Source organism: Sturnira hondurensis, unplaced genomic scaffold (assembly GCF_014824575.4).
Source record: "Sturnira hondurensis isolate 20B ecotype Veracruz unplaced genomic scaffold, ASM1482457v3 Scaffold0009449, whole genome shotgun sequence".
Classification (NCBI taxonomy): Eukaryota; Metazoa; Chordata; class Mammalia; order Chiroptera; family Phyllostomidae; genus Sturnira; species Sturnira hondurensis.
The window spans coordinates 28,193-51,586 of record NW_028082080.1 but is presented as its reverse complement, the minus strand read 5'-3'; the positions used below and the strand labels follow the sequence as shown (position 1 = coordinate 51,586).

The following is a 23,394-nucleotide window of genomic DNA, read 5'->3' as shown; positions in this document are numbered from 1 at the left end:
GTCTAAATTCTAAACTAAGTGGGGGAGGAAACTGAGTGATAAAAATAATTACATAACAAATAAAGAAAATTAAAAATTAAATAGAACAGGCAGGACAAGCAAAATACAAAATGGGAGATTTAAATTCAAACATATTACTATTGCATGCCAGGAGCAGTAAAAATATACAAACAACAACCTGTAAGTAAATTACAAAGTGTATTAAAAGGGGATAAATCTATAGAAAAAAAGAATAATTTTAAGGATTTCGAACTATTAAGGTGGGTTTAGGACATGTTTTAGTATTAAACAGGGTAGTTAGGGTGGGCCTATTAGGAAGGTTTTCTCTGAGCAAAGATTCCTTCCCTCTCTACAGCTGACCTAAAAGCATATACCTCTAGCCACAACTCTGGAGGTAACACCGTGGGGACCATTATTTTCAATGTATTATATTTTTTCCACAATTTCATTTTGGGATTTTTTTGAGGGCTTCTTTTTAAAAAAAAAAAAATGTTCTTTTTTTATTGTTGTTCAAGTACATTTGTCTCCATTTTCCCACCACCACTTTCCCCTGACTCACCCACTCCCACCTCCCACCATGGCTCCTTTATACATGTTCCTTGACGACCATTCCCATTTTTCCCTTGTTATGCCCCTCCCCCACCCCCTCTGGTTACTGTCAGTTTGTTCTTTATTTCAATGTCTCTGGTTATATTTTGCTTGTTTGTTTTGTTGATTAGGTGTCACCTATGGAACTGGAAAGCATTGTGCTAAGTGAAATAAGCCAGGCAGTGAAAGACAAATACCATGTGAGTGCTTCTGAAAGTTTCTTTCATCCTGGACTTGCCCTGATGATCACAAGAGTAGCACTGCTACTATTTACTGGATATCTACTGTTTGTCAAACATTCTACTAGGTGCTTTGCAAAAGGTCTCATGCTATTTTCTCAATAGCTCCAGAAGACACTGTTATTCCCATTTTACAAACAAAAGCACTAACTTTAAAATCTTACCCAGTGGCCCACACAGTTAACACATTGCTAAGGTGGAATTCTAACATAAAATCTGCCTGTCTGTAAGGTTCATGAGCTTTCCTTACATGTGAGCTTTCCCTCCATGCTGTATCTTGTGCCAACCATTATGACCAGGAATAAGGAAAAGTAAATTTAGAAGGTAAAGACTTAGCAAATGATCAATAGGTGCAATTAGACACATTAAAGACAGTCAATGAACATTTGACTGACTGAAGACCCACAGAGGAAATTTTATGAAAGCTACAAGTAATGCCCAGAGAACTTGGTTTACAGACTAGACTACAAAGCCAGCCTAGTAACTTTCAACAGGTACACCTGTCACCTTTGTGGTCTTCTTCTCACCTTGCTTTAGTTTTTAATGGTTATTTCCTTTCTTCTTGTTATCCTGAGCATGTACAAGAAGTGTTAGTTTTTCTTAACCTGTAGGCAATACTCTGTTTTCCTGTCTCATTCCCTTTCTCTAAATTGAAATGTCTTGATTTTGCTTCTTGTATTGTATGCTGGGTGATTTTCTCCAGACAAAATTTTTACATATAGGAGAGAGAAAAGTTGAACTAACTTCTCTAGGCATGGTAGTTTTGAGAAATTCTTATGCAATGCCTAGTTCTATCAAGCCAGCCAGGCTACACCCAGAGAAAAGAGATCTACCTGTCACTATACATAGATTACCCTGCAAACCTATAATCAAGACTACTACTGAACTGAGTCTTTTTTGTTTTAGGGGGAAAAGTGCTATTAGGGGAAGAAGCAAGTTCTCTAATAAAATAAAATAAGAATAAAGGCAATTGGCTATATTATTTATTGTCGCATAACAAATTATCACACATTTAGCTGCTTAAAACAATACCCACATGTCATATCAGTTTCTGTAGGTCAGGAATCCAAATGGCTCAGCCAAATTCTCTGCTTAGGGTTTCGCTGGCTGAAATCAAGGTGTCAGTAGGGCTAAGCTCTTATCTAGAGGCTCTGGGAAAGAATCCACTTCCAAGCTCATTCAGGTTTTTGGCAGACTTCAGCTCCTTGTGATTATAGGACTAAAGGTCCACTACCTTCCTAGCCATTAGCTAGGCTCATAGCTCTCAGAGCCCACTTGAATTCCTTTCCAGGAAGCCCCTTCCATCTTCAAGCCAGCAATGGAGAAAGAGTCTCTCCTGCATCAAATCTCTCTCACAATCAGAATCTCTTTCTTTAGGAAATCGCCTTTAAATCAGCCGTCTTTACTTAAATACATTTATTTATTACCACTTCCACTAACAGGAAACAGTATCACAGTACACTTGTCATAAATAGATGGTGACCTTAAAAAATAAATAGAACTAAAACAAAAACACTGTAACATTCTAGGTATGTACTGTTGCCTTCCTTCCAATGCCATGAGCTTAAAAACTACTCGCACTGGGAGGAAAAAAGAGGTTATATTAGTTGTTAATGTTATGATAAAACCAAGCCTTTTTGTGTATTGTGTTGATAATGCTATTACAGTTTTCCTAATTTTTTCCTCCCCTTTATCTTACCTCTGCCCTGCACCACCCCCCATTCTCCAATATTCCCTCCTCCCTCCTTACTTTATGTCCATGGGTTATACATATAAGTTCTTTGGCTTTGCTTCCTATACTAATCCTAACCTCCTTGCCCTGTATATTTTATGCCTATCGATTATATTTCTTGTTCCCTGTACTTTCCCCCTTTCCAATTCTTTGCCTCCCCCTCCCCACTGATATGCCTCCTTGTGATCTCCATTTCTGTAATTCTCTTCCTGTTCTAGTTCGCTTAGTTTTTGCTTTTTAGGTTCAGTTGTTGATAGTTATGAGTTTGTTGTAATTTTACTGTTCATAGTTTTTGATCTTCTATTTCTTAGATGAGTCCTTTTAACATTTCATATAATAAGGGCTTGATGATGAACTCCTTTAACTTGACCTTATCTGGGAGGCACTTTATCTGCCCTTCCATTCTAAATGACAGCTTTGCTGGATAGAGTCATCTTGGATGTAGGTCCTTGCTTCTCATGACTTAGAATACTTCCTTCCAGCTCCTTCTTACCTGTAAGGTTTCTTTTGAGAAATCAGCTGACAGTCTTATGGGAACTCTTTTGTAGGTAACTGTCTCCTTTTTCTTGCTGCTTTTAAGATTCTCTCCTTATCTTTAATCTTGGATAACTTAATTATGACATGTCTTGGTGTCATGTTCTTCCTTGGGTCCAATTTCTTTGGGACTCTCTGGGCTTCCTGGACTTCCTAGAAGTCTATCTCCTTTGCCAGATTGGGAAAATTTTCCTTCATGATTTGGTCAAGTAAGTTTTTTATTTCTTGCTCTTCCTCTTCTCCTTCTGGCACCCCTATGATTCATATGTTGGAGTACTTAAAGTTGTCCCATAGGTTCCTAAGCCTCTCCTCATTTTTTCCGAATTCTTGTTTCTTCATTCTGTTATGGTTGGATGTTTATTTCTTCCTGTTGTTCTAAATGGTTGATTTGAGTCTGGTTTCCTTCCCTTCACTGTTGGTTCCCTATATATTTTGCTTTATTTCACTTTGGGTAGCCTTCATTTCTTCCTTCATTTTGGGAGTGAGCTCAATCAATTCTGTGAGTATCTGGATTACCAGTGTTTTGAACTGTGCATCAGATAGGTTGTCTATCTCATTGTCACTTAGCTCTTTTTCTGGAGTTTTGATCTATTCTTTCCTTTGGGCCATATTTCTTTGTCTCTGTGCACATGTTTGTTATGTTTTAAGGAGGCATTTGGCATTTGCCAAGGCATGGCAATCCTCTTTGCTGCACCCGGCTGCTGTCTGTGGGGGAGGGGTCAGAGAGGGAACAATGCCTCTTGCTCACTCCACTCTAGCCCCACTTTCCAATGAAATCTCCTGTGAGACTGGGAGTTTCTCCCACCATCACAATCCCCACAGTATTTTACAGCTAGAGGTTTTGAGTGTTTAGTTTCACATTAAGCCAGCCCCACCTCATCCTCATGGTCTGCCGCTTTGCCATGCATCCTTTCTGCTTGGCTGCCCATCTCTGCCCCTCCTACCAGTTTGGATGAATGTTTTTTTAACTCCTTGGTTGTCAGAGTTCCACACAGTTTAATTTTCTGGCAATTCTGGTTGTTTATTGTTTTTAAATTGGTTGTTATCCTTCTTTTGGCTGTGTGAGAAAGCGAAGCATTTCTTCCTATGCCTCCCTCTTGGCTGGAACCCTAAAATCGAGCTTTGACTTTTTTAAAATTACTAGAATAATCAAAAAGCCTGAAAGAAGACCATAGAGAACTCTTTCTGTTCATTACTTTTACATAATGATTTGTTGGGATACCACCTAAAACTATACAGCCTATCAAAACACCTGTCACACACTTTAGGAAATACTACTTTAAGCCATGGTTAGAAATTTGAACTGAAATTGAAGTGGTAAAGGGTTTCCCTGAAGGATTTTGAATCCTTTGTCATAGTAAAACTCAGTTAAGAACAAACCAACAATAAGAAAAAAGACCATAATCAGACTAAACATAAAAAGAATGTGGTTAATGAATTGCCTTGAATTCAGATCTCTCTCTCTCTCTCTCTCTCACACACACACACGCACACACACACACACACCCCTTGGAGCTACCAAAGGCAGAATAACCCACATACATCTATCTCTGTGTTGCTGCCATTTCTATTCTCCTTGAAAGCAAAAGTACTCTATCTTGCTCAGACTGCCTTCCTTTATGAATTCTTAAAAGAGAAATTATTGTGGACCTAATGGAACTGGACAAGAAGATCACTTAGATCAGGGTTCAGCAAACTACATGGCACAGGGCAAATCCAGACTGCCACCTATTTCAGTAAATATAGTTAATAAAGCTATATTATTAGCTATATACTCTCAAGATATATACTCTCAACATGACTTATTTGTGTGGATGTTGACCTTGGTGTATTCTAATAAAGAATACAACCACATGCATTCATTTTCATATTGTCTATGAGGATTTTTTTCGCTATAACAGTAGAACTAAGTGACTGTGGTAGACACTGTATGGCCTGAAAAGACGAAAAGATTTACTCTCTGGAATTTCACAGAAGTAGGTTGTTCAATCTTCATTTAGATGTTCCCAAGTGTTGATCTCGATCATATAACATGTTCAGAGTAGAGATTTCATTATGCTAAATGACTGATTTCTTACCTCTTCAATTCTGTTACAGGTAAATTCAGCATGTTGATTTTACTTAAAATAAGAAATTGTACTTGTCAATGAAATGATACTGCATTACCAAGATTATCAGAGTCTAGATCTTAAGAAATGCCACTATCTATGCTCCTCTAGCTTTTCTTCACCTCATCACCAAGAGATAATTCTAAATAGAAAGCCAGGATACCTCTTATGGTACTGGTCTTTAAAAAACTTTATTTTTAGCCCTGGGTGGTGTGGCTCCGTGGACTGAATGCCAGCCTATGAAGTGAAGGATTGCTGATTCAATTCCCAGTCAGGGCACATGCCTGGGTTGTGGCTGGGTTCCCAGTTGGGGGCATGCAAGAGACAACCAATTGGTGTATATCTTGCACATTGATGTTTCTCTCCTTCTCTTTCTTCTTCCCTTCCCTCCTCTTTAAAAAATACATAAATAAAATCTAAAAAAAAAAACCCAAACTTTATTTTTTACAAGTTTTGGATTTTTGGAAAAATTACCAAGATAACACACAGAGTTCCTATATATATTGTACCCAGTTCCCCTATCATTAACATCTGCATTACAATGGTACATTTGTTACAGTTAATGAACAAATACTGACATATCAGCATTAACTAAAATCCATTCTTTATTCAGATTTCCTTAGTTTTCAACCTAAATGTACTTTTTCTGTTACAGGACACTGCATGACATTTAGTCAGTTTTCCTTAATGCTCTTCTTGGCTGTGACAGTTTCTCAGACTTACCTTGTTTTTGACAACCTCCACAGAGTTTTTAAAAGATTTTATTTATTTATTTTTATAGAGAGGGGGAGGGAAGGAGGAAAGAGAGGGAGAGAAATATTGATTTAAATGAAAAACATCAATTGGTTGCCTTTCACACACTCCCCAAACAGGGACCTGGCCCACAACCTAGGCATATGCCCTAACTGGGAATTGAACCCTCAACCCTTTGATTTGCGGGACAATGCCCAACCAACCCATTGAGCCACACCAGTCAGGGCAATGACCTTGACAGTTTTGAAGAGTACTGTTCAGGTGATTTATAGAATTTTCTTGAATGAAATTTATCTGATGTTTTTCCCATGATTAGGCTGGATTTGTGTGTTTTGGGGTAGGAATACCACAGAGGTAAAGGACCATTTTCATCACATCATGTCAAAAATTTACTCTCGACATGACTTATCAGTAAGGATGTTGACCTTGGTATAGTGTTTATCAGGTTTCTTCAATGTAAAGGTATCTACTTTCATACCATAGTCTTTGGAAGTAAGTTGCTATGTTCAGTCCACATGTACTGTCCATTTCTTAGTTATTAGACTTTAATAAGTGACTTTTTAAAATAAGTGACTTACTTGAATGAATATTCATGTAAAAATAAAAATAAGTACTTAATAGCTAAAATTTTCTACTTGCCACACAAACTGCATTTACATATGTGGACAAAATTAACACCATGAGTATCTTTAATTTTTCCCATTCTCAGTGCTTTGGCAATTCTTACAAAGATTCATTGTTTCTGAAGGTATGTCACAGAGTAAAGAAATCTTATAATTTCCAAATCAAATAAGTAAAAATCTCCACAAGTATTTCCTAAGGAAAAACCTAACAAAATGTGAAGAACAGATCTTAATAGAAATGGATTTAATTCTCATAAAAATTGTGACTGACTGTGGACTACTTTTCCTATTTACCACTTTTATTCTCCTTGGTACAAAGTAGGTGAGCTATCACCATCTCACAACCCAACAGATATTTCCCTTCCCCTGAACAACAAAATGAATTCAGAAACATTTTTGTGAAGAAAACAACTAAGAATTCTTGGTTGGGTTGGACCTGGTTGGCACCCTTCTTTAGGGCTATGACAATTAGGCCTGAATACAATGACATCAAGCTCAGTAGCTCCCAATCTCCCTAGAAGCCAGGAACTAGCTGCTGAATCACATCATTACTAAAAAGAACTCAGTGAGTGGAAGAAATTTTTGCTAATCCTTAAAAGGCCAGAGCCAAAGCTGGTCCTGAGCTAAAGTGAGGGATTGAAGAAAGTTGGCCTTTGGCATTGACTCTCTTCCCATTCTGGATCCCCTCTCCTCACCTGGTACTGGCCAGTGACCCTCTCTTCCTCTGTGTTGGCTACTAGTAATCAGACATTACAAGCAGCCTACAGAGGAACTCCAGAAGGAACGCTCTTAGTGGCAGCTGCTCTAGGAGGAGTTCATAAAGGACTCTGTAGGTCAGTTACCTCTCCAAGAGAAGATGGGCATTTGCAGACCAAACCAGGGTGGAAACCAGAATCCACAGGACTCAAGGTTGGGCAGATTTGCTGATGACAACAAATACTGTTACCCAAAAGTGAAGAAAGTTCAAATCCACTTTATGGCACCTATCTAGAATACACTGGCTGAGGTCATGGGCTCATTCCTTATTTCTTTCCATATCATCATATGAGGAAATACTTCATAGTTATTTGAAAAAGAAGTAAAAGAAGTATTCATGTAAAAGAAGTAAAAAGCTTAAAGGAAAGTACTTTTGTGAGAAGCAATGACAAACAGAAGGACTGAAACAACATCATTTGAATACTACCTAAATGAAGAAATGTTTTTGACCTTGACCCAACTCTGACCTCACTCCAAAAATAGACTGAGAAGAAACTGCAAAGTTGATGCTGACCTTGTTTTCTTCATTGGGAAAAAAATAAGAATCCAATTATGTTGCCTAGAAAGACATTCATACCACTCAACATTAAGTGCACCAAACAAAAGGCTAATACTGAAATAAAACGTGTAAAATGCACAGTAAGAACCAAGACTTTAAAACAGTACATCTGGTATACAATTCATGTAGGGCTTAGGCAATTACGGTTTCCTCAAACAACTTTCACAGAGCCAGCTGTAATAGAAGAGAAGTGAATGCCACGGCTCAGTTGTATTTTTACTTTAGCTGTAAATTAGTAAATGACACTTAAAGTGCTGAACAACGGAGTTTATCAGCTGACAAAATGATGGACCACAATCCTTTCTAGGGAACACATCAAAAAAGTCATTATTATTTCATTTGTGAAAAATTCTGGTATTTCCACAGTACGCAAATGCCGAGTTATTGTCCTTAATGAGACTGTAGTTTGTTACTTCCATATCAGAGAATGGATTTTTGAGCTTCATTTATACTTCTGATTTACCACAAATAATTAGTTTATCTGTAATACAAACAATCCAAAGTACTATACAGCTGCTGCTTTCATTTCTTGAACAGAGAAAATGGATCTCAATACCAATTAAGGAAATCACATTAGGCTAAAAATGTACTAAAGGTAATGCATGATTGATCAAAACTAGTAATTCTTCTTGAAAGACATCACTCAGCTTAAACCTTAACTCTAATGCACAAAATGTATGAGTGATCAAAAAATAAAGATGGTTGTGGTGACCAGTGGAATTAGCAAAGGCTACTACTTGAATCACTGCTTGAGACATTCTCAGCTTTGCCATAATGTTGCTTTTCACAAAACTGAGACAGCAGAAATGGTAACAGATGTTTACTGGATTAGATTAGTACTTGATTCAAATATGCAATGCTTATTGTTTTCCAATCTTAATAAAACATTAAATAAACTATCAACCACAGTGCACAATGCTGAAGCTATGAGAGTAACTATGTTTTATTTTTTGCTTTACCTAAAATCTCAAAAAGATTCTTACCCTAAGTCAGGAAGTCACTGCTAAGCAAGAGAATAGTTTTAATACATGTTCATTAACAAGTGAAATTCTGTACTTATACCATTGTGTAGAATACAACTGATCAAAAACAATGCACAGTTGAAAATCATCATACTAATTCTTTTTGGTTTTTCAGTGAGTTTTCTTTACTAAAGAAAAGTAAACTAGTTTAATGTACTAAAACATTATGGCCTTCTTGTCCTGTTCAGAACTTAGTTCCTTCAGAGCAGCGATTTTCAAATTTTTTCATCTCATGGCTCACATAAACTAATTATTAAAATTGTGTAGCACACCAAAAATATATTCTTTGCCAATCTGAAGAAATAGGTATAATTTTGACTCATTCACACTCAAAGGCTATTATTGTTGTGTTGGAAATGAAAATCTAAGGGGAAAAGAGGTCATTGCCCCTGAAAATAGTCAGATATTGCATGTTTTAAAAATTCTTGTGGCACTTTAGTTGAAAAGCTCTGCTTTAGAGCATTTGAAAACCATTTTAGCCTTATTTCCTTCTCTTCCTCCTCATATAGAACATCTTGGTTTACTCCATACCTCAGCCATGCTACTCTCATTATCAGACACATTACTACAGGGACACCTTCACTCCTAGTCACTTAATGAGCTACACTCTACCTCTGCTTATGCTCTTCAATTCTAGAGTTATTGAGATGTTTTAAAGAAAGCAGCATTAACAGCAATATGAAGGGGTGGGGGAGAAGTTGGTGGAGAGGAATGCTAGGGAGGCAAGAATGCATGTGAAATGAAGCATAATAATCAGGAAGGCATAATAATGCTTCCTTTCAAAAACTATATTGGTTAATACAGTGCTAAAGACAAAATAAAGTGTTATAATTCCAGTACAAAAGAAAATTTACAATGGTAGAGCTATAATCAATAAAATTTGATATTTATAACAGCCCAGTTTTAGGATTTACAAAAAGATACAATTAATCCCAATAAAAATACTTTCATGAAAATAAATTTGGAAACAGCAAAAACTCAAATGTTTTAACTATGGTACAAAAAATTGATCAAGGAATTAAGCTGACTTAGTGGAACCAAGGGCTGAGAAATACTTTCTCAACATAAAATTAATGCTGGTTTAAGCCTTATTAAAATATTTGTATTTACATCCAAGTAGCCAAAAGTTTCCACAGGTCAAAGGTCCTGCAGTTATCAAAGAAACATAAAAGGATTACCCTTTCACATGTCACATTTACCATAGTCTTTCAACAGGAACAACATCAACAACAATAATATTATTTGTATTATATGTATGAGCATTCACTATGTGCCAGTCATTTTCCTAAGACTTTTCGGTATTATTAACTAATTCTCATAACTACTCTAGAAGATAGGTAGCATCTTTATTCCCATTTTACAGATGAGGAAACTGAGATATATAGCTCCAGAGCCAGTAACTAGTTCAATCAGAATTCAAATCCACAAATTCCAGATCTAGAGCCCATGACTTTCTTAATCACTGTTATCCCTGCCTCACACTAGAACCAGACAAACACCCAATGTTCCCTGTTGAAGTTACCCAATCTTTATCCCCTATATAAAAGCAAAATCTCACCTGTTGTATTTACCAGGAAATTTGCAGACTTCAGTTGCCTTACGTGTTTTATTTACTGTCTGTAGTACTTGGATTTTCATCCTAAGTAGTATATAGTAAGTACTTATATGAGAAAAATTCTGTATATTGTAGAAAGCATCTCTCAAAGTTTAGTTTAAAGGGGCTGGACTCACATGAACAAGTATAAAGGACACATGGACAATAACTAAGGGTGGGGGGTGGAAATGGGAGGGAGGTGGGGAGCACGGGGCGGGGGGCGGGCAGGGTTGGGAATATAAGACAGAAAGCTGTACTTGAACAAGAATTAAATAAAAAAATTATTTAAAAAAAACAACTTTCAAGCTTACAAAAGTGAAGTTAACACTGTATATTGAAGTAAACGCTGTAAGTTTTCTTTTTGCGGAATGATTATACTATTAAGTGATACTAAAAACACTTAAAATATTTATTCTGGAGTAATCCTATAAATACATGGCAGTGACACTTTTACCAAGTATATTGCAGGCAAATAAATTAGTAGAGGCAAACACAGAGTCATACTCTCTTATATCTGACACTAGAGCAAAAGTCAAGATAATATGGGTATCTAGTTCTGGCTTTGCAACTGATGAATTATACATTTTTGAGTCACAGTCAATATGTGCCTATTTCCTCATTTTTTTAAATTTTCTTTTTCTTAAGTAAATTAGTCTTTATCTAACATGATTAACCATTTTTCATAACATCATTCCACATTTCTAAATTGCATCTGAGTTTTTTTATTGTTGTTCAAGTACAGTTGTCTCCATTTTCCCCTCACCACTCCCCCCACCCCAGCCATCCCCACCTCCCCCCCATTGATCCTACCCCGCTTTGGTTTTGTCCATGAGTCCTTTACAGATCTTCCTGAAACCCTCCCCTCTTTCCCCCCATTATTCCCTCCCACCTCTCCTCTGGTTACTATCAGTTTGTTCTTAATTTCAAAGTCTCTGGTTATATTATGCTTGCTTGTTTGTTTTGTTGATTAGGTTCCACTTATAGGTGAGATCATATGGTATTTGTCTTTCACTGCCTGGCTTACTTCACTTAGCATAATGATTTCCAGTTCCATACATGCTGTCACAAAAGGTAGGAGTTCCTTCTTTCTTTCTGCTGCATAGTATTTCATTGTGTAAATGTATCATAGTTTTTTTATTTCATCAAAATAAAAGGCTTCTGTTTCCTCATTTTTAACAGAGGTTGTTAAAAGTAGATAAATACTTCCATTCTGCCAAGCTCTAAATTCTTACTTTAGGAGAAAAAAAACAAACATTCTTCTCTGTTTCATCTATCACCACAGGACAATCATTTTCTCTGACTGAAGATTGGAACATGTGTGTTATAGTTCTAAATTCATCACTATTAGTTCCAACTCTCTGGTGCTTCTCTCAGGTAGGGGAATTAGATGGGTCCCAAATCTCTTTTTGTGGGGGCAAGTCCCTTCATTTAACCAAAGACTGAAGATTAACAATCAGGAGTGAGGGAGAGAATATTCTTAAGACACAGCATTTCCAGAGCGGAGGAAAGGTTTTTTCCTGAAGGAAGCAACCAGGTTCTAGTCCCATTATCAAATAGACATTATGACCAAGAGCAAAACCTATAGTAGTAACTTGAGATCACCAGAAAGACCAAAGTCCAGAGGGAGAGGGTCTGCTAATAAATATTAGACACATGTCTATGCTTCCTTTGTATGAAATACTTGTTACATTAAAAGCATACTATAGCTCTGGCTAGTGTGGCTCAGTGGATTGAGCGCTGGCCTGCGAACCGAAAGGTCATTGATTCAATTCTCAGTCAGGGCACATGCCTGGGTTGCAGACTGAGTTCCCAGTTGGGGTTGTGCGAGAGGCAACCCATCCATGTTTTCTCTCATACGTTGATGTTTTTCTCCCTTTCTTTCTCCCTCCTTTTCCCCCTCTCTAAAAGGAAATAAATTTTTAAAAACCTTTATAAATGGATACTATAGGTATAGAATACTTGTGACTAACAAAGGCAGCTATTCAGTAGTTACCTAATGATTTCAACTCTGACCAATTAGATCAAAATTTAACATCTACTCAAAAGATTTAGTAATCCAGATATGAGATACTAGGCTCTTAAGAAATCATTTAATCATTCAACCATTCCTTACCATGAGTTTCTCTCCCTTCCTACAATATCTGCATTGAGTAATGGCCACTGTAATTTAGCACAAAGGTGTCCTGGTGTAAAATGCTGTAAAATATAACCAACTTCAGTCACAACAAAAACTCACTCACCAAAAAGGTTTCATCTTAGATACAGTCGGTGGTACAACATTGTGAATATAATTAAAGCTACTTTATTATATACACTTAAAATGGTGCAAATGACAAATTTAATGTCATACACATTTACCAGAATTTTAAATAATAAGAAATGGGAAGGAACATAAAATACATCTCACAATGTACTTTCATTAGGCATGAGCATATGTTTTTAAAAAGTAATGAGTACATGTTTTAAGTGAAATAAGTACATTATGATACTTGAGTTTTAAAGGACTGACTTCCTTTTAAATTCAATATTATTTTATATTAGTTTCAGCATAGTAGTTAAGACAATTATATAATTTACAAAATGACTCCCTTGATAATTCTAGCACTCACCTGGCGCCATACATAGTTATTACAATATGATTGACTATATTCCTATGCTGTACTTTACATCCCAGTGACTACTCTGAAATTACCAATTAGTACTTCTTAATCCCTTCATCTTTTTCACCCTGTCCCCCAAACCCCCTCCTATCTGGCAACCATCAGTTTGTTCTCTATATCTACAAGTCTGTCTCTGTTTTGTTTGCTCATTTGCTTTGTTCATTAGATTCCACATATAAGTTTAATCATATGGTATTTTTCTTTTCCTTTTAAAAAGATTTTATTTATTTTAGAGAGAGGGGGAGGGAGAAAGAGAAACATTAATGTGTAGTTGCCTCACATGTGCCTCCTACTGGGGACCTGGTGTGCAACCCAGGCATGTGCCCTAGACAACAGGGAATTGAACTGGCAACCCTTTGGTTCACATGCTGGTACTCAATCCAGTAAGCCATGCCACCCTGGATGGTAATTTCTTTTTGTGACTGACCTATTTCACTTAGCATAATATCCTTTAGGACCATCCATGTTGTTGCTAATGGTCAGATTTCACTCTTTTTAAAAAGATTTTATTTATCTTTAGAGAGGAAGGGAAGGAGAGAGGGAGAGAAATATCAATGTATGGTTGCCTTTCACGCATCCCCGGCTGGGAACTGGCCTGCAACCCAGGCATGTGCCCTGACTGGGAATTGAACTGCAATCCTTTGGTCCGCAGGCCCCCTGCTCAATCCACTGAGCTACACCAGCCAGGGATCATTCTTTTTTATGACCAAGGAATATTACATTGTGTATATGTACCACTACCTTTTTATCCACTTGTCTTACTGGTGGGCACTTGGGTGCTTCCATATCTTGGCTATCGTAAATAATGCTGCAGTGAACATAGGGGTGCCTATAACTTTTCAAATTGGTGTTTTGGGTTTCTTCAGATATATATCTAAAAGTGGGATTGAATGTCCTCTTTGGAGAAGTGTCCATCAGGAAGGACCAGCGTTTTCATTAATAGCACTAATCACATCAATTACACAAAGGCAAAAGGCTCCTGAGAATCAGGAAGTACCACATTTTTGGACTGTAAGCCCCCCCGCCCCGGCAATTTGGGATGGATAATGTTTGTTAATGCTGCTGTTGAGTTCTGTTTACATTTACATTGGTGAAATATTATGTTATTTATGTTATTAAATATTTTACCACATTTTTTGCTTCAAAAAATTTCCCCTATTTTCCTCCTCTAAAACCTAGGTGTGTCTTATGGGCTGAAAAATACAGGTAAAATGCCTATAGGTATAGGTGGAATTTCTTATACATGTTACATGCTACATTTCTGAAAACTTAAGTTATATGTGAGTTACATCTAAATGAATTTGAGAGGAAAACTGATAAAACTCAGCTTGAAAAGGTGATTTCTGTGCAGTGAAGATTTTTTTCCAAAGCAAGCAAGTGCCCAAGAAGTACCTAAAATTCTGGCTTCTGTACATGGTTTTATTAAAGGCAGACTGATCTAGAATAAAAAAATGTCAGGTGTAATGACTCCAGAATCTAGTGGTAACAACCCACTTGATCCAGTCCCTCATTTCATAGATGAAGACTCTAGTTCTGCAGAGGAGACAATCACCACTTTCCAGATACCTCAAAACACACACTCAAGGATACACAGACATAGGAGGTGCTGAAGACAGCTAAAATCTGAACTCTGGAACTCAAAGTGCAGCAGTGTTCATTCACTTCATACTCTCCATTTCTTTTCCTTCCAAACAATCATCGTAGCTCAAGAATACCAAATACATTTTTAATTAATATGAAACATATGGTTGCTCATATTTTTCATATTCCTATCATACTTCCCAAGGTATGTTCTAAAGCTCACTAATTCTGAATCATACTCTACTACTAAACGTTTCTGTAAGTAAATTTAGGAAACATGCTATAATATCCCTATCTTTAAAATTTTAAATGCATATTAGCAAATCTAAGGCTCTGAAAGATCCTATAGAAAAGAGACTTGTTAGATTTTATTAAGACTAAACCTCCCCTAAATTTCTTAGCACACAATCTTAAAAAAAATGGAACCAATATTCTTTGAGGCAAATTTTGGGGAAAGCTATCCTATAGCCTCATTAAAGACCTGGAGTATACATGCATATATAGAACTGAATTCAACTCAGGACCCATCAAATAAACTTTCTTTTTTTTAATAATTTTTAAATTTAATTCTTGTTCAAGTACAGCTTTCTGTCTTATATTCCCAACCCTGCCCGCCCCCTTCAAATAAACTTTCAACAAAAAGCACTGCTAACAAATAACTATACAATGGATTCTTAGGAGAAAAATGTATTACAGTGTATGAAGACAATAGACCCTATATAGTAAAAGAGTAAATTCTGACAACTCATTTTTTTCAACATTTGACAGAGTTTAAGGTAATTTAAAGATAAAAAGCAAAACACAGTTTCTGATAAAACATGTTTATTACAGAAACTCAAAGAATTTTCAAAGAACAAGATTGTGACACACTGTAGGCAGACTACACACATGCTACTGCTACTTCAAAGAACAAATATTCTTAAGATGGATGTTCTCCCTATGGTTTTGGGGAACAGTCTTTAGGTTAAAGTGATAATATAGATTTGCTGGCAACCTGAGATTTCCTACTAACCTGAAGGCAGCAGGGTTTGATGAGCTATGCTAAACAACTGGGATAGCAATTTGCTAACTTTAGTAGTATCAAGCATGGAATTTTTGGAATTTGATATAAAATGTATGATTGGCTGTTGAACAATGTGGGTTTGAACTGCATGGGTCCACTGATACACAGACTGTTTTCAACAAATACTGTGAATGAACTTCTCTTCCTTATGATTTCATTAATCTTTCTTCTCTAGATTATTTTATTGTATGAATACAGTATATAATACATAGAACATACAAAATATGTGTTTACTGACTGATTATGTTATGAGTTTTCCAGTCAACAGTAGGCCATTAGGAATTAAATTTGGGGAGAGTCAAAGTTATATGCCAATTTTTAAAAACCCAAACACTAATTCAAAAGAACATAAGCACCCTTATGTTCATTGCAGTGTTATTTACAATCACCAAGATATGGAAGCAGCCCAAGTGTCCATCAGTAGATAAGTGGCTTTAACAACTACAGGACACTTACACAATGGAATACTACTCAGCCATAAAAATAAAATTTTACCCTTTGCAACAGCATGGATGGACCTGGATAATATTATGCTGTGTGGAATAAGCCAGTCAGAGAACTACAAGTACCATATGATTTCATTCATATGGGGAATCTAATGAACAAACTGAACTAACAAGCAAAACAGAGACAGACCTATAGATAGAGAGCAGGTTGACAGCTATGGGTCGGGGTGGTTAGGGAGTAGAAGAATTGAGCAAAAAGGAAAAAGAACTCAGGGACATGGACAACAGCGTGGTGACTGTGGGGGGAGGGGAATATAAGGGGGATAAATGGTAATGGGAAAACTACAATAAAAACATTTACTGAAAGAAAAAAGATTTTTAAAGAATTTATTTTTAAACCAGAGTATTGTGGTTCGATTCCCAGTCAGGGCACATGCCTGGGTTGCAGGCCAGTTCCCAGCAGGAGACACACGAGAGGCAACCATACATTGATATTTCTCTCCCTCTCTCCTTCCCTTGCCCTCTAAAGATAAATCAATAAAATCTTTAAAAAAAGAATTTATTTTTAGAGAGAAAGCAAGGGAGAGGAACAATGATGTGCAAGAGAAACATCGATTGGTTGCCTCTCATGTGCACTCACCTGGAACCTGGCCCACAATCCAGGCATGTGCCCTGACCAGGATTTGAACTGGTGACCTTTTGGTTTTCGAGATAGTGCCCAACCCACAGAGTTACACCAATCAGGGCTATATGCCAATATTTTATTCCATGGGAGTTGGTGCCCCAATGCCAGCATTATGCAGGGGTCAGCTGTAATTCTATACACCTTTTTTTGTTCAAACAAAAAATGCTTTAATCAGGAAATCTGATTAAGTTCAGTATTAACTCAGGCTCTCAAAAACCTTTTGGGGAAAGCCAAGAGCTGCATCAGAGAAAAGCAGGCAGCTGCTGACAATTCCTTGGTGGAAAAGGAAGTTGCATATTTACACAAACTGCCCCAGTGATTATCAAGTCCAAGTTTTGGTTTTCAAAAATAGGTTTCAAGCTTGGCCAAAGAAACCATACACACAACCCCAACAGTACAAAAATTTAACAATGACATTTAAGGATATAGGAAAAACCAACTATGACAATATGTTCATGTTATTTAAAGATACCTTTCAATCCTAGAAAACTAAAATGGGGAGACCTCATAAATAGTAACACACATAAAACACGGGCTACTAGTACATGAAACAACCCTAGACATTTTCCCATTGACTAAGGTGTAAAATGACAGCTTAGGACACTATTAACATGTAGCTTTTCTTCTGGTTATTAGTCAATGTGTATAAAATTGGGTTAATTTTTTTTCTACTCAATTACTATCATTTCTCCCTTTTACCTTTTTCCTGATTTTCTCTAGCAACCTTTTTCCTTTGGATTGGCCAGCTGGACTCAAAAGGTTTAGAACCTAAAGTAAGTATTAACTCTTATTGGAACAGCATTTGGGAAATGCAATCCTAGAAAAGCCAAATCATAACTGAAGTGGTCTGACAAAGTTAGGCAGCCATTCTCAATGTGACAATGTCCCCCAGAGTAATCACTAGGTAAATAATTTCTCTTATGGCTAGATCATATAACCCAGCACGATACTGCTATGCTCCCTGGTGAGGTACTGCAAAGCCATGTGCACAATCACCCACCCATGTAAGTCTTCAATAAATACAAAACATCATTTAAAACCACATTAATAGAATAACTAAAAATATTGCATTTTATTGGCCTGTTTTGCCCCTTGAACTGGCTTGGAGTACTGTTTGTGACACAGAAGACACCAATAGTTAATTAGTTGCCATTCTAAACTCCTTAGATTTCGGTACTTCCCACTCTTCAAGCCTCAGAACCTTTTTGGTAGTAATACTGGTATTCTTCATTAGCATTGCTGCTGTCATGAGACCAACACCCCCAGGGACTGAGTTAACGTAACCAGCTTTCTTCTAGACTCCTTCAAAATCCACATCTCCAACCATCTTGAGCTTGGCAGTGATGGGACTTTGAAATCTGCTCCTACCTTGACCCTATCTGCTGTGATCAGATTTGGAATGCCTGCAGTAGAAACCACAATATATGCAAGAATTGTATGTTTGTTTTGTCAGCTGCTTTTTGAGAGTGTATTGGTGAGATATTGTAATAGTGGCATCACGCCCAGGATGTTCATGCACCCCCATCTGTGTGTAGTATCACTGTAACATTTTTTAACACTGTATCACTTTGACATTCAAGCTAGAACCACATTATTCTCTAGAGTTGGAATGCTAGTTTGCTTAATTATTTTTCACTCAACCCATGAGGTAGTGAAATGAAACATTTCATTGGTAGGTGAAATTTCATTTCATGTGGTAGTAATATGGAATACTAGTCCATATACATTCTCCTCACATTAATTACATGAAAGCAATCAACATCCTTGTCTGGAGAAACAGCACTGCAGTTCCTTCTCTCATGTACTCTGTACTTCCTGTACTCTGGAAGAGATAGCTGAACAAGGAAGTCATCTTCAGTATCATTATCATTTAGTTTACTGATTAAATTCAATAGCTCTCCCTCTGAAATTGAAGCTGGATTCGCAAATGTCACACTTTTGATTCTCATATCTGCAGTGACCCTGGTTTTACTGAGGGCATAGGAATAACTTGCAGGATTATAACCAACCAGAACCATGCTCAGGTGTGGCTGTTGGCTACTTGCTCCCACCTTCTGCTGCACTTCCTACTTGATCTGCTGGTAAAGTTTCCCTCAAAAAATGACAACTTCATTTGAAGTGCTGATAGGTGGGGGGAAATGGCAGAGGTGGCAGTTCTGTGTGAGCCTGAGCAGCCAGGTGGCCGATGTGGACACAAGAGAAGCAGCAGTGATGAGAATGCCATGGTCTGTGTTGGACTACATACACCTTATATAATTCGAAATGTTCCATCTACTCAAACTACAATGGCAAACTATAGGGTACTAGTTATAATTGTTTCCAGACCTTCATCAGTTGTACACTAGATGACAGGAGCAATTAAAAACAAAACACTCCCATTCTTAAACATATCCACCTACATACTTCTTTGAGAGCATCTATCAATGCTAATTAAACTTTGCCCAGATTTAAAATATTCTGGATTTCTGAAGGAACTGAAAGTCACAGCACCAGTGAGGGAACCCTGCAATCTTTTTTTTTTTCAGAAAAAAATATTTATTTCATAAATATATTTTATTTATTATGCTATTACAGTTGTCCCATTTCCCACCCCTTACTTCCCCTCTACCCTATGCACCCCCTCCCACCCACATTACCCACTTTACTTCATGTCCATGGGTCATATATGTAAGTTCTTTGGCTTCTACATTTCCTATGCTATTCTTAACCTCACCTTGTCTATCTTCTACCTACCACTTATGCTACTTATTCTCTGTAACTTTTCCCCCTCTGTCCCTACCCACTCCCACCTCAATAACCCTCCATGTGATCTCCATTTGTGTGATTCTGTTCTACCTGTTTGCTTAGTTTGTTTTTGTTTCAGGAGTTATCATTTTACTGTACATGCTTTTAATCTTTTTCTTAGATAAGTCCCTTTAACATTTCATGTAATAAGGGCTTGGTGATGATGAACTCCTTTAACTTGACCTTATCCGGGAAGCACTTTATCTGCCCTTCCGTTCTAAATGATAGACTTGCTGGATAGAGTATTCTTGGGTGTAGGTCCTTTCATTTCATAACTTCAAATACCTTCTTCCAGCCCCTTCTTGCCTGCAAGGTTTCTTCTGAAAAATCAGCTGATAGTCTTATAGGAACTCTTTTGTAAGTAACTGTCTCTTTTTTCTTGCTGCTTTGAAGACTCTCTCCTTATCTTTAATCTTGGATAACTTAATTATGGTATGTCTTGGTGTGTTCCTCCTTGGGTCCAACTTCTTTGGGACTCTCTGAGCTTCCCAGACTTCCTGGAAGTCTATTTCCTTTGCCAGATTGGGGAAGTTCTCCTTCATGATTTGTTCAAATAAGTTTTCAATTTCTTGCTCTTCCTCTTCCCCTTCTGGTACCCCTGATTTGGATGTTGGAATGTTTAAAGATGTCCTGAGTTCCTAAGCCTCTCCTCATTTTTCTGAATTCTTGTTTCTTAATTCTGTTCTGGTTGAATGCTTATTTTTTCCTTCTGGTCCACACTGATGATTTGAGTCCTGGTTTCCTTCTCGTTACTGTTGGTTCCCTGTACATTTTCCTTTAATTCATTTTTCATAGCCTTCATTTTTTCCTCCAATTTGCAACCATATTCAACCAATTCTGTGAGCATCCTAATTACCAGTTTTTTTAAACTGTGCGTCTGATAGGTTGGCTATCTTTCTGGCACTTAGTTGTATTTTGTCTATAATTTTGATCTGATCTTTCATTTGGGCCATTGTTTTTTGTCTCAGTGCACCAGTTACGTAGTAAGGAGATGAGACTTAGGTGATCACCAGGGCAGGGCAACCCACGTTGCTGCGTTGTGATGCTGTATGGGGGGAAGGGTTTCGAGAGGGAACAATGCTGCTTGTTCTATTCTCTGCTGGTTTTCAGTCACTTCCTCAGTTACCCACAATCAAATTGGCCCCTTCTGGTGCAAATTCCTGGGTGGGTGGGATTGTGTACATTCTAGGACCCTGTTGGTCTTGTTTGTGAGGCTGGGAGTTTCTCCTGCTGCTGCCTCAACCTCTACAGGTGTTCTCAATCAGAGATTTGAGGCTTTATTTCCATGTGCTGGAATCCTGGGTTGCATGGTCTGTCTCACTCCCCAGTTGTTCCTCCTGGATTATCTGCATGCGAATGTGGGACTGCCCATACCAAAATCCGCCACCTCACCTGGTCCGCCAGCCACCTCCTTGCCAGCCCTGGTCCTCCAGCAGCTGCCTTGCCCAAAGTCCTCTCCGCCTGGTTGCCTGTCTCTGCCCCTCCTACAGGTCTGGATGAATGTTCTTTAACTCCTTGGTTGTCGGACTTCCATACAGTTAGATTTTGTCAATTCTGGTTGTTTTTTTGCTTTTAAATTTGTTTTTGTCCTTCTTGGAACAAGCACAGTGTGTCTACCTATACCTCCATCTTGGATGGAAGTCACAAAATTGGAACCCTGCATCTTGAACCGAGTACTATGGGCAGCATTATCACACATGCTTGGTCTCTCTAGCCCTCCTCTACTCTATGCTCCACAACCAGAGCTGGCAATCCCAAATGGAACAGACTGAAGTCATTGACTACGTGGAACCAAGTGGAAATAATTCAAATGCCCAAGCATGTATATAAAAATATCAGTCAAATAATACTTGATTCTAATTTTTCTCTCAATTTTACTTTTTTCAAATTCTACTTTAAAACCTAAAAATCCAAGGCCATACTCAAAATGTTTATCACAAGTGTAACTGGCTCTATTTATTCTTTAGATCCATACAGGCATCTGTCAGAGATATTGTGGGTTCAGTTCTAGACCACCACAATAAAGTGAATATAGCAATAAAGTGAGTGACAGTTTTTTGGTTTCCCAGTACATATAAAAAGCATGTTTACATTATACTATAGTCTATTAAGTGTGCTACAGCATTATGCCTAAAATAATGTACATATCTTAATTAAAAGTACTTATTGCTAAAAAATGTTACCCATCACTTTAGCCTTCAGAGACTCATGATCTTTCTGTTGGTAGTCTTGCCTAGATGTTGATGGCTGCTGACCGATCAGGGTGGTGGTTGCTGAAAGTTGGGGTGGCTGTGACAAGTTCTTAAAATAACAAATTTGCTGCATCAATTGACTCTTCCCTTCAATTTCTCTGTAGCATGCAATGCTATTTGATAGCATTTTACCCACAGTAAAAATTCTTTCAAATTGAAGTAAATGTTCTCAAACTCTACTACTGCCTTATCAACTGTTTATGTAATACTCGTAAATCCTTTGTTGTCATTTCAATGATCTCCACAGCATCTTCACCAGGAGTAGATTCCATCTCAGGAAACCACTTCCTTTGCTCATCTTTATGAAGCAACTTCTTATCTGTTCAAGTTTCATTGTCAGATCACAGCAATTCAGTCAATTCTTCATGCTCCCCTTCTAATTCAAATTCTCTTGTTATATCTACCACTTCTGCACTTACTTTCTCCACTAGTCTTGAATCCCTCAAAGTCATCCATGAGGGTTGAAATGAACTTCTAAACTCCAATAAATGTTGATATTTTGACTCTACCCATAAATCACAAATTTTCTTAATGGCATCTAGAGCGGTGAATATTTTCCAGAAGTTCTTCAATTTCTTTTGCTCAGATATAGCTTTGAGAAATGCATTTTTAAAATAATATAAAATTACTCCTTAATCTGTGGGCTGGAAAATGGATTTTATGTTAGCAGGCATAAAAACAACATTAATCTCACTGTATGTTTCCATCAGAGCTCTCCTCAATGAACAGTAATATTTTATTTTATTTTATTTTTTATTTCTTTTTTTTAAAATTATTTATTTATCTTTAGAGGGAAAGGGAAGGAGAGGAGAGGAATATCAATGTATGGTTGCCTCTTGTGAGTCCCCTGCTGGGAACTGGCCTGCAACCCAGGCATGTGCCCTGGCTGGGAACTGAACCGCCATCATGTGGTTCGCAGGCCCGTGCTCAAGCCACTGAGCTACACCAGGCAGGGCTTTATTTAATTCTTCTTCAAGTACAGTTTTCTGTCTTATATTCGCAGCCCTGCCCCCTCCAGTGCTCCCCACATCCCTCCCATTTCCACCCCCCACCTTAGTTATTGTCCATGTGTCCTTTATACATGTGCATGTGAGTCCATCCCCTTTTTCCCTGTGATTCTCTCCCCTCTGGACCCTGTCAGCCTGTTCCATATTTGAGTGTCATTGGTCATATTTTGCTTGCTTGTTTGTTTTGTTGTTTAGATTCCTGTTAATGGTAATATCATATGGTATTTGTCTTTCACTGCCTGGCTTCTTTTGCTCAGTATAATGCTTTCCAGTTCCATCCATGATGTTGCAAAGGGTAGGAGCTACTTCCTCCTTTCTGCAGCATAAAATTCCATTGTGTAGATGTACCATAGCTTTTTGATCCAGTCATTTACCGGTGGGAATCTAGGTTGCTTCCAACTCTTGGCT

At 37.6% G+C, this 23,394-nt stretch overlaps 1 protein-coding gene, 1 long non-coding RNA gene and 1 pseudogene across 2 annotated transcripts; 1 reads left to right on the top strand and 2 right to left on the bottom strand.

The window, feature by feature from the left end:
* Window positions 1-2,294: 2,294 nt before the first annotated feature.
* LOC118994489 (uncharacterized) lies at window positions 2,295-17,254 on the top strand. Its single transcript, XR_005068060.1, has 3 exons — window positions 2,295-2,305; window positions 5,403-5,408; window positions 17,190-17,254. It is a non-coding gene; the product is annotated as an uncharacterized LOC118994489 (long non-coding RNA).
* A 285-nt stretch (window positions 17,255-17,539) lies between these two features.
* LOC118994505 (bifunctional methylenetetrahydrofolate dehydrogenase/cyclohydrolase, mitochondrial-like) lies at window positions 17,540-21,356 on the bottom strand. The gene is given in 2 exon segments (XM_037057135.1): window positions 17,540-19,180; window positions 21,351-21,356. Coding segments are annotated over 2 exon segments (531 nt in total). The 3' UTR covers window positions 17,540-18,655.
* A 440-nt stretch (window positions 21,357-21,796) lies between these two features.
* LOC118994504 (tigger transposable element-derived protein 1-like) lies at window positions 21,797-22,696 on the bottom strand (annotated as a pseudogene).
* Window positions 22,697-23,394: the final 698 nt, after the last annotated feature.